This window comes from Hyaloscypha bicolor, assembly GCF_002865645.1.
Source record: "Hyaloscypha bicolor E unplaced genomic scaffold K444scaffold_50, whole genome shotgun sequence".
NCBI lineage: Eukaryota > Fungi > Ascomycota > Leotiomycetes > Helotiales > Hyaloscyphaceae > Hyaloscypha > Hyaloscypha bicolor.
The window spans coordinates 1,154,351-1,169,576 of NW_020194552.1; the positions used below are offsets into that span (position 1 = coordinate 1,154,351).

At 32.4% G+C, this 15,226-nt stretch overlaps 2 protein-coding genes across 2 annotated transcripts; one reads left to right on the plus strand and one right to left on the minus strand.

Moving 5' to 3' along the window:
* Positions 1 to 6,288: 6,288 nt before the first annotated feature.
* On the minus strand, positions 6,289 to 11,047 carry K444DRAFT_584612 (uncharacterized protein; the record flags this gene model as incomplete). The annotated part of the gene is made up of 9 exons (XM_024877877.1): positions 10,706 to 11,047; positions 10,604 to 10,627; positions 10,346 to 10,538; positions 9,914 to 10,294; positions 9,246 to 9,845; positions 9,087 to 9,198; positions 8,760 to 9,023; positions 6,663 to 8,706; positions 6,289 to 6,609 (listed from the first exon to the last, which is right to left on the minus strand). Exons 1-9 carry the CDS (start codon positions 10,991 to 10,993, stop codon positions 6,292 to 6,294), a joined length of 4,224 nt encoding a protein of 1,407 aa, XP_024740600.1. The 5' UTR covers positions 10,994 to 11,047.
* A 207-nt stretch (positions 11,048 to 11,254) lies between these two features.
* Positions 11,255 to 14,753, plus strand: K444DRAFT_651226 (uncharacterized protein). The gene is made up of 10 exons (XM_024885695.1): positions 11,255 to 11,675; positions 11,740 to 12,353; positions 12,428 to 12,529; positions 12,597 to 12,811; positions 12,869 to 12,902; positions 12,951 to 13,132; positions 13,194 to 14,070; positions 14,119 to 14,304; positions 14,369 to 14,519; positions 14,578 to 14,753. Exons 1-10 carry the CDS (start codon positions 11,289 to 11,291, stop codon positions 14,722 to 14,724), a joined length of 2,895 nt encoding a protein of 964 aa, XP_024740601.1. The 5' UTR covers positions 11,255 to 11,288; the 3' UTR covers positions 14,725 to 14,753.
* The last annotated feature ends 473 nt before the right edge of the window (positions 14,754 to 15,226 follow it).

Consider the following 15,226-nt stretch of genomic DNA (forward strand, 5'->3'; position numbering starts at 1 on the left):
TCTTTTTATATATATTACAAATATTACTTTTAACTTCTATAGAATCCTAAGAATAGGATTATAAAAGAGGTACTAGCTATATATAAGAAGCTAGAAGCTCTTAAAATAAAATAGAAAAAGCTTAAGGATTTATAATATTATATATAAAATAACCAGGAAACTTATTATAATAAATACTAGTTAGCTAAATATTATTTTAAAAAAGCCTAAATAATACTATTAATAAGAAATATTAAATTTAAAGCAAGAAAGCTTAAGCTAAAATTTATAAGTTTATTTAGGATTCTTAAATATATTAGTAATTTAATATATAAGTTAGAATTATTAAATATATATAATTATTTATATCTAACTTTTTATATTTCTTTAAAGAACTTCTGGAATTAGTAAATAATAATAAAGAATAAAAATAAGAAATAGAAGCTATTATTAATTATTAATAAAATAATAGAAATAAGAAGTAATAGTATTTAATTAAATAAAAAGCCTAGCCTAAAGATTATAATATCTAGTTATTTGCTTTCTCTAATCTTAAAAATTTTAAGAAACTTTTAAAATTATATAATTAAAACTATAGCTTATAATCCGAAATTACTTTTTAATAATTTCTTAAAATTAAAAAGAATCTGAACTATTAAGAAAAAAGCTATTTAAAAAAAAAGAAAAAACCTAGATAGCTAAGAAAAGGTCCGGAATAATAATAGAAATACTTTTTTCCTAAGGTTTTTTTACTTATAAAGGTTTTCTAGAATTTTATTAAGGCTTATAAGAATTATATTTAAATTATTAGAAAAAGATTTAGGATTAAGAAAGGTTTATTATAAGTAAATTAGCTATAGATATCTTAAATAAATAAATTATAATTCCTAATTTCTAAAGTAAGAATACTAAATACTAGTCTTATTTAGGACTTAGTAAAGAATTAGGTAATACTTTCCGGAATTCACTTATTTCTTAATAAAATATAGTTATATTATAATAATATTAGTATTAAGAATATTAAGAGAAGTAAGTAAGAAACTTATAATTATTATATATGTTTTATAAAAGGCCCGAACTTCTAAAATCAGGTCCCGAATAGCTATAAATATTATATTATTAGTATTTAAAGTACTAGTAATAGATTACTTGGAAACCTTAATAATAATCTCAGTAATAAGATTAATATCTCAAAAATAGACTTTATAGTATTTTTTTAAAGAATTAGTAAATATCTAAATATATTAGAAAAAACTTACTTTTAGGATACTAATTCAAGTAGTATTATTATTTGCCTTATTAAGATAAAAAGAAGAATTCCGAAGCTTATTAGTTTTCTTCTAGTCTTTAAAAACCTAATTAATAATATTATTTATATTAGTATAATATTATTTAGGATATTCTTTAAGAAATTTCTTGAAAGTTATAATAGTATTTTCCCAGAACTAGTAAGCCTCTAATAAATAATAAGGAATCTGAAATTATATTAGCTTTAATAAATATTAAAGCTAAAAAACTTACTAATATATAAAATTTAGAACTCTTATTATAATAGTTATAATTCTTTTTACTAGGTACTATAATATATAAAATAAAAAAATTAATAAATAAATACTTGAAATATTTCAAATATTTACTAGTAATAGGAAAGGAAGCTATAAGATTACTTTTATATTTGTAATTATATTAGTAAATAATAAAGCTAGAAGAAAATATTATAGAATTAATTAAAAATAATTAAAGAAGACTTAAAAAAGAGTAAAAGAAGAAGCTAAAAAGCAATAATAGAAGAAGTTATATATATAATTATTAGATAGGAAAAGAATATATAGTAATATAAAGAGGTTCTTTTATAAAGATAGAGAATTACTTGAATTAACTACTAGTTTTTATACTAGTCCTAATTAGAAATTAGTATAACTAATTAATATATATTTCTAGAAGCCTATAAATGATTTCTAGAATCTTAGAAATATTTATATAGGTTTCTTATACGAATATTTTATTAAATTCTTTTTATATAGCTATTTCGATTATTCTAATATAAGATCTAATAAGTAGTATTAATTTTATAGGATAGTGCCTTAGTACTTTGGATTAAGCTAATTAGAATACTTAGATCCTAAACGAAATCGCAATTACTAGCTAGCCTCTATATCTGGAATATAATTATTCTTTTTTCTTACTTATTTAGTTCTAATCTAATTAGATAATTTTTATATTTATTATCTAGATTATATTAGTAAAACTATTTCCTAAGATACTAGAAGTTTATTTTAATTAAATAATTAATTAATTAATTATTTTACTAGGATAAATTAATAGATCTTGGGAATAAGATTCTAGAAAGAAAGTATAGTTATAATATATATAGGATTATATATAACTTAAAGGCATATAATAAACCTCGAATATTATAAGTATTAATTAGGGAAATTAATAGCCCTTTAATATTATAACTAACTACTATTTATATTATATATATTAGGCTTATAAATTACTAATTATATATATATTATTAGGGCCTCCTATTTAGAAGAGGCTTTCCTAAACCTTATAGGAGGAATAGAGATTAGTTTTATAACTTACTAATTCATTCTATTATATTATTACTTACTAATAAATACCTTATAATTAATAATAGAAATATAAATTAAAATATAATTTTTAAAGAAATAAATTAAATAAGCTTTTAAATACTTTCTATAATATATTAATTAGGAAGCTTATTAGTATAAGGCCGGGCTTATAACTAATATATATAAAAATTATAGAATAGAGAATTATATTAAATAGTAAAAGAATTAATTAAACTAGTTAGAAAAGAGCTTAAGTAAAATATAAAGCTTTAGGAAATAAATATATAAATTCTAACTAAATAAAGTAATTATATTAGCCCTAATTTAGTAATTCTTATTATAATATTACTCTTATAATAAACTTATATATCCTAAATTATTTAATAAGCTATTTAAATAAAATATAAAACTTTAAATATTTTAGTTTAATTATTATTTAATATTCTTAAATTTAATAAAAATATTATTATTATAGTTTTTTAGATCTAAAATAAAATCTTTTATAAATTCAATAAAGGTTCTCTAATTTATAATATTAATACCTATTAATTATTTTTTATATTTCTAGATATCTTTAATTATATTTTTAAAATAGGAAATATAATATATAACTTTTATTATATTTATAATTTAAATAATTCTATTTAGTAAAAGAAGTTCTAGGCTTTTTTAATATTTTTTCTTTTATAAATTAGTAATTTTCGGGTTTTTAGAACCTTTTAAACTAAGAATATTACTAGAAATATAATAGGCTTTATATTAGATATTCGAATATTTTTATAATAATAGATTTAAGCTTCTAGCTTTTTTAAATTTTTTATTTATTATATTTCTATTTCTAATTTAATAATATAATAATAAGCCGCTATTAATTTCTCTATTATTATTATTTTATTAGCTAATTCTAGAAATATCTGAGTTCTATTTTCTTTTCCTAATTAGATAATATAAAAAGTACTTAACTAGATACTTTTCTAAATATCTAATTAGATTATTCTAGTAATAATAGAAGTACTTTTTCTAGTTAATACTTTAATTATTAATAATTTCGTTTATTAATAGCTTAATTACCTTATAATAAACTGCTTTCTAATAATTAGATTAATTAGAATATAAGATATATAATAGTAAAACAATATATAAATAATTAAGATAAGTAAGTTATAAAATAATACTTATAAATATAACTAATTCCAAGAATTAGTTCTAGTAAAAAACTAATTATTACTTCTTTCTAGAGCTAGAAATATTTTTTTATATATTTCCTAATATTTAGTTAAATATATAAAGCTCTTTATTTAATTAGGAAATATAATTTTATATAATTTATATAATTCCGATTATAAGCTTTATTTAAAATAGAAAACTAAATTTATAATATCTAATATTTATTTATATACTATTATATATATTTATATAAGATTTAGTAATATTATTTTTTCTAAATATATCTGGATTATAAATATATAAAATAATAATAATAATAATAATAATAATAATAATAATAATAATAATAATAATAATAATAATAATAATAATAATAATAATAATAATAATAATAATAATTATCTTTATTTATTTTATGTTATTTGTATTATTTTAGTTTATTTTATTTCATTTTATTATTTTATTTATTTTATCTTATTTTTTTATTTTATTTATTTTATTTATTTACTTATTTTTGTTATTTATTTGTTATTTACTTTATCTTGATGGTTTATTATTTTATTGTACTAGTTATGTTATTTCATTGCTATTTTATTTAGTTCTATTCTTTTATTTATTTTCTTTCATTTATTTATTTATTTATGGTTTATTTTATTATTATTCAAATCATATTGATCGAGTCATGATGTGATCGGATAATAACTAATATTGATTTTGATAATAGTTTAATTATAAACTTAATATTACAATTTAAATATTATTCTATATTCTTTTGATATTATCGGAAGAAATGATTTTATATATTATTGACTTATTTATCAATTATTTATATATAATATAATTAAAAGTATTAATAATAATATATTATAATACAGGATGTTGAAAATTAATAATTTTAATTTATTATATCTTATTGATTACTCACAGGATTATGACAGTTAAATTTATATGATTTCGAGAATAAAGTTAATTTTTTATATTAGAATATATTAAATATATTTTAAGGATTATATTCAAAATAAATTTTATCTTTTGATCTAAATATTTTTAGATTATAAATAAATATATAATAATGATAGTATAGATGAATATAATTAAAAGAAAACCCGAGAAATAAAGATTTTCGAAATCTTTTAATTTTTAATCTAAATTATTATAAAGCCTGATTAATCAAAGATAATTAAATAAAATTTTCAAACTTTATTTATTATTATTTTATAAAATTAATAAAGATTTATTTGATTAAGAAGTATTTAAGAATAATAAAATATTTTATAAAGATAATTAATATAATAATATTTATTGAAATAATAATATATAATATATACATAATAATAATAAATAATAATAATAATAATAATAATAATAATAAATAATAATAATAATAATAATAATAATAATAATAATAATAATAATAATAATAATAATAATAATAATAATAATAATATAATAATAATAATAATAATAATAATAATAATAATATAAATATAATAATAATAATAATAATAATAAAATAATAATCAAATAATAATAATAATAAAAAAAAAAAAAAAAAAAAAAAAAATTTTATTTATTTTATTTATTTTATTTATTTTATTTATTTTATTTATTTTATTTATTTTATTTATTTTATTTATTTTATTTATTTTATTTATTTTTTTTATTTTATTTATTTTATTTATTTTATTTATTTTATTTATTTTTTAGAAATTAATTAATCTTTACTTTTTTTATATTTCAATTATATATTATTTAAAGAAAAAAAAGAATTTATTACTTATATAACTTTTATATAAGTTTTATATAATAATTAGAAATAATTAATTATTTTAATTATTTTTTTAATATATTACTAAAGAAAAGAGTCGAAAATATTATTATTAAGCCTATTTAAAAAACTTTAAATATTACTCGAATAATTTAGTATTTAGTTCTAAAGATCTAAATATTTCTTTTAATAATATATATAAAATCTAGTTATTGTTTCAAATAACTAAAAAAGTATATAATTATAAGCTATTAGTTTAATATATTTAAAAATATATAAGGTATTATATTTTATAAAAAGTTTATAAAAAAGCTAGTCTTTATTAATTTTTTACTAGAATACTAATAATTATTAAATTAAATTAAATTAAACTCTAGATTGAGAGTATTATATAAGCTAAATAAAAGAGTTTATAAAAGTTAGTAAAAGTATATAAATTTTGTATTTATTTCTATATAAACTAGGAACCGGAATTATTTAACTTATATTTATATATTATTTCGATTATTTCGAGACTCGAGCTTAATATCTTTTTAATTCTTTTAATTCTATTAATTTGTATAAAATCAAATATTATTAAGCTTTTATTTACTAAAATATAAATAAATAGCAAGAAATAATCTTGTTATAGTTATGAAATAATCTCCTATAATTAATTATAGAACTCTTTCCAAAAAAAAAAAAAATTTATTATTATATAAATTAAAAGCCTTATAAACAAATACTGCCATGTTTCTATAAAATATAATAAGAAGTGCCTCTCGGCAACTGCAACTACTAGAATTAAATTTCTTTCGCTTAGAATCCTTCTGCAGGAGTAGCAGGTCCAAAGCCATATGTATTGTCACTGATACCAGTTGGCGGGAAGAGGTCAAATCCGAAATCAACGTCTAAGTTGGCGTCCTGTTGTAAGAATGTGTCCAGATCGAAGTTGGCATCTAAGTTGGCGTCCTGTTGTAAGAATGTGTCCAGATCGAAGTTGGCATCTAAGTTGGCGTCCTGTTGCAAGAATGTGTCCAGATCGAAGTTGGCATCTAAGTTGTCATCTAAGTTAGCGTCCTGGTGTAAGAATGTATCCAAATCGAAATCGTCGGAAACATCGTCCCGACTTATCGCCTGAGAAGTATTGGTTAGCCTTAAGTGTTAAAAAGCAGGGATTAAGTACTTACGTTGTAAAAATCTTCGGCTAAGCTCTGATTTGCTTCTAAAATTTCCCCTGTCACAAGAGCGGGTGGGGATTCAACCCTCACGGAAGTTGCAGGGTTTTGGAGTAGTGCCGTAATTTCCGCCTCTTTGTTGTACTCTGCAAGCTCGAGGGCAGTAAACCAGCCCAGCTGCGTAAGAGACACTGCATCTTTTGTGTTGATGCCCTCACACTGCAAAAGCCTACGAACAATGGAAACATGTCCATGAATTGTTCCTAGGATTAAAGCAGTTGCACCATTTGATATCCTACGCCTATCTCCAGAATTTACTTGTGGATGGTGACAGTTGCATTTATAGTTGACATCGATACTGTTTCCTCGATGACCCAAAAGCGCACAGACAACAGAGTAATGCCCATTCTCCACCGCATGAAGAAGTGGAGTATAATGATCCACGTCTGCCACATTAACCGAGATTCCGTCGTCTTCTAAAAGGCGGATAATTTCTTCAGTGTTCCCACTGCGGGCGGCATTTCGAAGCTGGGAAACTTTCAGCCATGGCATGACATGATCTGGCACTGGGTGCTCGGGAAACAGAATTCGAATGGCATGGTCGTGTCCGTTGGCGGCTGCTTTAGACAAAGCAGTTTCGTTTCTGCTATTTTTGAAACTGATATTGCATTGGCTACCGTCTACGAGCAGCTTGATTATACTTGTGTGGCCCAATTCGGCAGCAGCTATCAAGGCTGTTCTTTGGCGGCCGTCTACGGCATCGGCGTCCATCTTGCAGTCAATAATTAAGTATTGAAGGCTTAATAGACAGTTGAATCGACCTGCCAGAGGGACATACGATATTCTTTTTGATGGGATCAGATCCCTAGGGCTTTTGGAGCTGAGAAGTTTTAGCAATCGTAATGCTGTGAGATCGTCGCCACGAGTAATTGCTAACGAAATTGGCGGATAAGCTTGACGTGGATCCACTTCGTCCATAGGTATTTCGACGGCCCAAGTGAGGAGACTCTTATTTCCGTCTTTCATAATAGCATAGATAATTGCGAATCCCAATTCACCTGGCGACAAAATATTTCCGAGAAAGAACTTGGCGATCTCAGGGTCGTCTCTTTGGAGCGTATAATAAAAGGGCCTGCGACCTCCTATTTTGGCTATATGTTTTTTGTCCGCTCGGTGGATGCCAGCAAAATTGTCAGGAATACAGCCATCAAACTGCTGAGCCCAGCGCTCAACTGCGGCGATATCTCCCGCCTTGATAGCTAGTTCTACATCTATGGACTTAGGTTCTTGGTACACTGGGTATTTCGAATCGTCCATATGTCCAGCGAGATGATCACCTGTGGAATGTTGCTGAAGTGCTTTGGAATCTTCAAAACCAAAGATGGCCTTAGGACAGCCAGGAAAAGTACAGTAATAGGTTCGGTCATGCCTACTATTATGCCGGTCGCGTTCCTGGATGGTTTCGAAGCCTCCATAGAAGTATTCACAGTTGTATTTAGCGCATTTAAAGATTTTAGTTCCACCAAAGGTTCGGAGTTTCTGCGGCAAAGAAGTGGACAGTTGCCTCGAGCCCAGGTCGTCTATAGTTGATCTGATTCTGCCGAGGACAACGTCCAAATCCAAAATGCGAGCGTTGTTCGACTTCTGAGCCTTCGTTTGCATGCAGTTCTTCCAGTATTCGACGGCTCTACCTAAGCAGCTGAAAAATTCATACTTCTCGAAAACATGGAATCTCTCTCGCGTTACTTTCGAGATGGTGTCTCCGGGATCCTCGGCTGAGAAGTGCTTTCTAAGAAACTCACGAATTTCGGCTCCCAGTAATTCGGTCGAGCCAGTACTGGGTTTGTCTAACTCAACAACGCAACGTTCGAGGTGATCCAGCCAGTGGACTATGGCGTAATCTAAGAATGCATAGCAACCTTCGAGAACGTGGTTTTCGACAGCTTCTGAGGTTCTAGAAATGTCGAAGCAGTCGTTACTAAGATAGCAGAGGCATAGGACAGCGAGGTTGTAGTCTTCTTTGTTGGGAAGAACGACCTTTTGGCTGATGAGGTAACTTTATTCCGTTAGTATTAGCCAAGACAAACTTGGAAGAAAATTGACACTCACTGCCTCGCAGTTGTATGGACAAGGCTGATGACACCGCTCGAACTGATATCAACCAACGATCCACAGAGGTCCTTCGAATCGACACACAGCTGGCGGTCCTTAAAGTCGATGGATCGATTTTCCAAGTCCACAGAAATCGCGCCTTGTATTTCGTGCCATTTTAGAGATCGCCTTGCGCAGACTAGCCATCCCAGAAGCTTCGCAGCGTCATCAGTTTCGGCTTCTTCTGCTTCCATAAGGATTCGGTCCAGAATACGAGCATACCTGGAATAGAGAGTCAACGAAGGGGTCTTATCTAGAATTTAAAAGGAGCGAAGAAAAACTTACGCCTCTACTAGTCCCTTAGGAAACCTTTCTGCTTCGAGCTCCCTATCTAGTCTCGCTCGTGAGGTTTGACCAAAAAGGTTTGTCATGACCAGTCTCGCAAATAAGAACATCCCTATTCCATATTAGTCTTGCATCCTGCTTTTTATATAATTCTTTTACCATCTGCTCTTTGAGTAACTTTGATCGCGATAGAACCCTCTTCAGCTTCTGACAAGCGAAATTTTTGCCGTATATTTTTTGCCCAAGATTGACAGAAAACCAAAATATCCGAGCTGTTCTCAATGCTAGAGATTTTGGAGATCGGAATACCGCTGAAAAGCTTGCCGCAATCATTATCATCCTGGCTGACAAAGAGACAACGCATTGCTTTCGGCTCATCCTCAGAGATACTATCAACAACGTTGCGAAACCAAGAGGCAATCAGCTTCTTTTCTTTTATTGGGCACTCGTCTAAGCCGTCAAGAATTATGTAGACTTTATCAAACTTTCGTAGAGCGATGTCGAGCATATCTTTGGCATTGTTGATTGAGTTTAATAGGCTCTCTCCGGATGTTGAGGCATTTTCGTAGAAGTATGCTAGGAGACTCTCGTCAAGCTGAGGCTTCTCGCTATGCTGAAGAAGCTGCCACAACATACTCCGGGCAACTGCAAGAAAAGAATCGCGCTGTGAATCATGGTGTTTGCAGTAGAAAAAAACCACCTTTATAGAAGATAGTTTGCGCGCCTCGTCAACGAGAAGTGAGGTTAGGATTGTTTTACCTGAAAAGGATTTCATCAGAGAAAACACGGGTAAAAGAGGGGAACGAATTGCAGTGAAGGGTACTCACCGGCACCAGGGATCCCGGTTAGCCAGAGCAAAGGAATAGAAGAAGAATTAGGATCGAGCCAAGCTTGCACGTGCTGTATTTGAAGCAACCACCGTCCAGTTCCAGGATACTGAAGTCGTACGTTTGCATAATTTTCTTGGTCAGCTTCACTGCTTGCGGCACCTAGCCAATCACGAACTGCAATCTTTCGTCTCTTTCCTTCGTTATCTCTCATGGCCCTGAACTCTTCTTTTGCTGTAACACGAGCCCTTTCAAATTCTTCGAACTGTGTTAAGCTTGCTTGACTTTCTACGAGTAGCTTATGACGTCTCAAATTGTCGAGAATTCCAGAAAATCGTGTTCGAAAAGTTTTCCAAGTTGCCTGAAAAAGTTGTCTCCACACTCGATAATATCTTAGTACCAGCGCCATAACGGAAACGATCCGCAACATACCTTTTTGCTTGAAATACTTCAAGGCTTTGGTGTGGAACTCAAGAATGTCCCAATATATCAATTCAAGCACTCTTCTCATATACGGGTTCGCTTGGAAGAGAGCCTGATATTGGGCCAGCAGAGGCAGTTGCTCACCGATGGCCTGATACATTTCCACAAGAGCATCAAATGCTTGAGTGTAGGTGTTTGCGACCTGCAGTAATAAGTGAGTGGCGACACTTCAGGGGTTTATGAATGAGAGATTTCAGTTCTCCTTACCAGTAGAAGAAACTTCATAGGACCCTATGGATTTTATGGACATTAGTGCTACCGAAAGAAAACTCAGGCCCATGCACAGCGAACTCTAGGGTCAAGGCTTACCCAAACAAAGGCAATGAATTGTGAATTATTAAGAAAAATCTCAAGAACTTTTCCATATTCATCCATTGCTTCCAGAAACTTCTTGAGACGTGTTAAATTTCTCATTTTCTTCTCAGATGCCTGCTTTTCTTGAATAGCGGCGATGGCAGCTTGTAGATCGTCCAACGTAACAAACTGGAAGTCCTCTCTATCATTGTCGCTAAGAGAGGCTTTGAATCGTTCGAGAGCCTCGTGGAAAACTGTTTCCTGGCCCGACGGACCAGGGTCAGGAGAGGATTTCGTCGACATGGCACAAAATGCACAATTGCTGTGTCGAGGGGATGTGTCGGCAGCTGCTCCGACAGTGCGAGCTCTTAAATAAAGGGAGAAATATGATCGATGGTTGTTGAGAAATAGGGCTCTACAGAGGCGGTCTGGGATGAGGTAGGCTGTGCAAGTTTGCTGCACCTCGAGCCAGCATAGCCACAAGGCGCATTCGCAGGCGACTTGAAATGCTCAATCATGAGTATGAACTTGAAATTGAAACTTTATTTCCGCATTTCTGAAATCACTCTGGCTCGGAATTTTCAATACTGATCTGACAATGGCTTCTCCTTGGTTGAAGAGGGCTTTCATATCGTCCGAGTCGGATTGTTCTGGCTCCATCGCCAAACGCCCGGAACTGCAGTGCGGCTCACCAGCTCACTCACCGAACGGAGAGTGGTCGAAGCCAAAACTGGATTTACATAGTTCACAGTCCGGAACCAACGCCTTCTCAATCCTTCCACAAGCCAGTTTCCAGTTCGCATACGCAGATATCTCCCAGGGTATCGACGCGACAATATTTGATTCTTCGGTCAACAACCTACAGCCTCCGAATCATACAAATCTTCTATCTGCGAATCCTCGACGAGATGTCGAAGCACCTGTCCTTTCTCCACAACCGGAAAGAGAATCGGACCTGCAGGTTTCTGAGATGTGCTTTGGAATGGTATGAACAAATCATTATCGTATCCGATACACTGCTAAGGCAAAGTGCTAATAAACAATGCCAGATCTGCGATGCGAAAGCTCAGTTTCTCGACGATTCCCGCACAATCGAAAGCGCAGGCCTTTTGACCCTTCCACCTTCCAATGAAGACGTTTATACGCTTAAACTCGTTCGTCGTGACAACCATATAGCCTTGCAACACGAGAGGGACATTGATATTGCCGTATTAAACACAAAGACTACACATGTGCTATGGGCGATTGAAGAGCTAGGCTATGTGCGCTATCAAGTTTTTGTTGGGGTAGAAACTTTTTCTACGAGCATTATCACTTGGGCAAATAAAGGTCAAAAAGTCAATTTCCTTGTGGAGATAATTATATACGGAAGTAAACAAATCCGTGACCAGATTGGGAGGAAGCTTTCTGATGCAGAAATTTATTTACAACACCCTCGATGCTGTAGCGACCATGCTAAATACGACAACCCCCACTATCTCGAATTCAAACATTCTCAAAAACCGGATTTGCCGCAGCAGTTGTGCCATTCTTTAACACATCCTAATAATTTAGGTCAAACAGCTCCAAACTTTCAGCTTAGCGCGTTGCTAAACAGCTTGGATCAACATGAAAACCTTGACGATGGCGAGATTGACTGCCGGATAAAAACATCGCTTTTAAGGTATCCTTCATTTTACGATTTCTCCTAAATATCAAGATGCGTCTTTGAGTTTGACAGTTGTTAACTATGTGAAGGCACCAGAAAACCGGCGTTGACTTTATTGGACAAAGAGAAGGTTGGAGGGTATCCTCTATTCCGGAACTTTGGAAAGCCCACCAAAGGGATCAAGTGATGTTGTAAGTAAAATACTAATTTTTGTCACTTTCGACTTAACAAAAATATCTGGCTTTTAACAAAATGCAGTTACGAACATATAATAGTCGGTACTAGAAAGTCCACTGTCCCACCGCAGACATTCGGCGGAATCCTCGCAGATGAGATGGGCTTAGGAAAGACGTTAACTATGCTTTCTGCAATTGTTGGGAGTCTTGGCCTCGCCCATTCTTCTACAACTCCACCAACGGTATCCAATTGCAAAACGTCTGCAAAGAGTACTTTGATCATTGCACCATCGGTTTGTAAGTGCTTTATCGAAATATTGATTGTGAGTTATTAATAATCGATAAATTTTCTAGTGGTTATCGATGAGTGGTTGAAAGAGATCCAAAGGTTCGCCTTAAATATCTTATGATTACCTGGTAATATTAATATATCTAGACATGTGGCACCAAACTCGCTGAATATACTCATATATCATGGGCAGAAGAGAGAATCAGAAAGCAGAGAGCTACTCGATTTCGACGTCCTTTTAACTACATATGCTACAGTGGCATCGGAATTTGGAAAAGGCTCTGGGCCTCTTTACGGAATTACTTGGTTTAGGATTATCCTAGATGAAGGTATTGCATACTCATTTTGAATAGCAAGGAAAATAAAATACTAACCGACTTTGAAACCCAGCCCACTCGATACGTCATCAACAAACCAAGCAATTCCGAGCAATCACTTCTCTCTCTGCTTCCTATCGCTGGTGCCTGACTGGAACTCCAATTCAGAATACCCTCTTCGACCTTGGAGCACTCATCCGGTTTCTTCGAGTCCCCTTGCTTGAGAATACCTCAAATTTTCGGGATCACATTGTGAGTCCAACTGAATCTGGAAAAGTGGGAGGCTTTAACAATTTGCGAACCTTGCTTAAGTCGATCTGTCTGCGCCGGACCAGAGACCTCCTACATTTCCCGGAGCCAGAGGAAGTTATTTATGAACTTGATCTCTCACCTGTCGAGAAAGAAATGTACAACTCTATTGCAGAGTCATCAAAACAAGCCATTGATGATGTTGTCAGCGGGCACAAAGCAATGGAAGCGTACAATGGTATTCTTCAAGCAATTATGCAACTGCGCTCGCTCTGCAATCACGGTACCTTTGACTACATGGTTCTGAAAAGTGGCGTAATGGACCTGCCAGATCCCGAAGAGGCTCTGGCAGAACTTCAACAAACTGATGATGCAATATGCGCAATTTGTTCGTGCGATGTCACTTCAGTCAATAACCTAGAAGGGTCAAATCCTGGTCGTTTTACGGCTTGCTCGCATCTTCTGTGCAATGGTTGCTTCTTTCAGTATGAAGAAGACCTAAAGATGAATAGAAATGGGGAAAGTTCGTACTGTCCAATCTGTCGTGAACTTATCAGTGGAGGCGACGAAGAATTGTCGCCTAGTACTAAAGGCCGGGGGCAGTCGTATATGATCAATCCCAATTTGATCAACACCGGACAGGCAACAAAACTATCCAAATTGTTGGAAGATGTCCGTGGAGTTAGACACTCCGCTAAAAGGCTCGTTTAAAATCTCCAAAGAAATGAAATCAGCTAAACTCTGGGTAGCATTATCTTCTCCTCCTGGAAAAAGACACTTCACATCATTGCCGCTTTACTTAGTGCGGATGGAATTCCATTTGTCCAGATAGATGGCTCTCTGACGCTTCCGGAACGGAGGCGAATTCTTACCAGATTCCAGGAGAACAGCGACCTGTCCGTCTTATTGATGACACTTGGTACGGGAGCTGTAGGGTATTTGCCAATGTTTCTTGCATGCGTTTGCCCCCAACTAATACCTTTCTCTTTCTGTTTTTAGATTGAATATCACAGCAGCAAGTCGAATCCACATTGTTGAGCCACAGTGGAATCCCGCTGTCGAAAGCCAGGCGATTGGTCGTTCTGCTCGACTTGGGCAAAAGAATCACGTAAAGATTGTGCGATATGTGATGAAAAACACAATCGAAGAGGTGAGGCATAATCAAACACCTATTTTGAAATACTTTTGAAGCTAATCCTTCGACAAAGTACGTAAAGAGTCGACAATTCAGGAAACTTCAACTAGCTGGGATCGGATGGGGTAGTGGCAAAGATCAGGAAGAACAGAAGTTGAGTGATCTACGAGTATGTCAACTCTATAGCTGCTGCTTTTCGCTTTGCAATTCTAACTCTTAGAAGGATTTGCGTTCGGTATTATAAGTTTTAAATAAACAGAATATCATCCTTTATAAGAGGGTCTCAGGGCCGAGATATTCAGACCATTTATTAGCAGAAAAGATGTTATTAATATCCCTTGCTGTAGATTTAAAGCCGAGGTATTAAAACTGTTCGGGTGCGGCCAGGGCTGAACGATTCACGCAGGGCTTGGCATGGTGGAATCGAATGCCTCCATAGAAAAGTGTTCGAGCGGCTGGTACCAACGGTGAGATAGAGACGGAGTAGAATGGAGACACGACTCAGCTGCAACTGCTGCGACAATTGGTATTGCCATATTAAGTCTTCAGATTTGGCAACCTCACCTCTAAGAAGGAGCCGAGAGCATAATTGTGCCGCGTGATGTTTCTAAAATCATGAGGAAAGTGTGTTTTTTGGAGATTCGGAAGGCCTCAAGACTATGGGAATCTTACAAGCGGTAAACCAGGAGGCTAAAGGAGGCGAGGCACGTGATCGGACGGCA

Excerpts from the sequence above, each read along its gene's own strand:
- K444DRAFT_651226 (XM_024885695.1), top strand. The coding sequence starts at position 11,289 with ATGGCTTCTCCTTGGTTGAAGAGGGCTTTCATATCGTCCGAGTCGGAT. Across the intron at positions 12,530-12,596 it reads CAAAGGGATCAAGTGATGTT|TTACGAACATATAATAGTCG; the intron begins GTAAGTAAAATA and ends AACAAAATGCAG. Across the intron at positions 14,071-14,118 it reads GTTAGACACTCCGCTAAAAG|CATTATCTTCTCCTCCTGGA; the intron begins GCTCGTTTAAAA and ends AACTCTGGGTAG.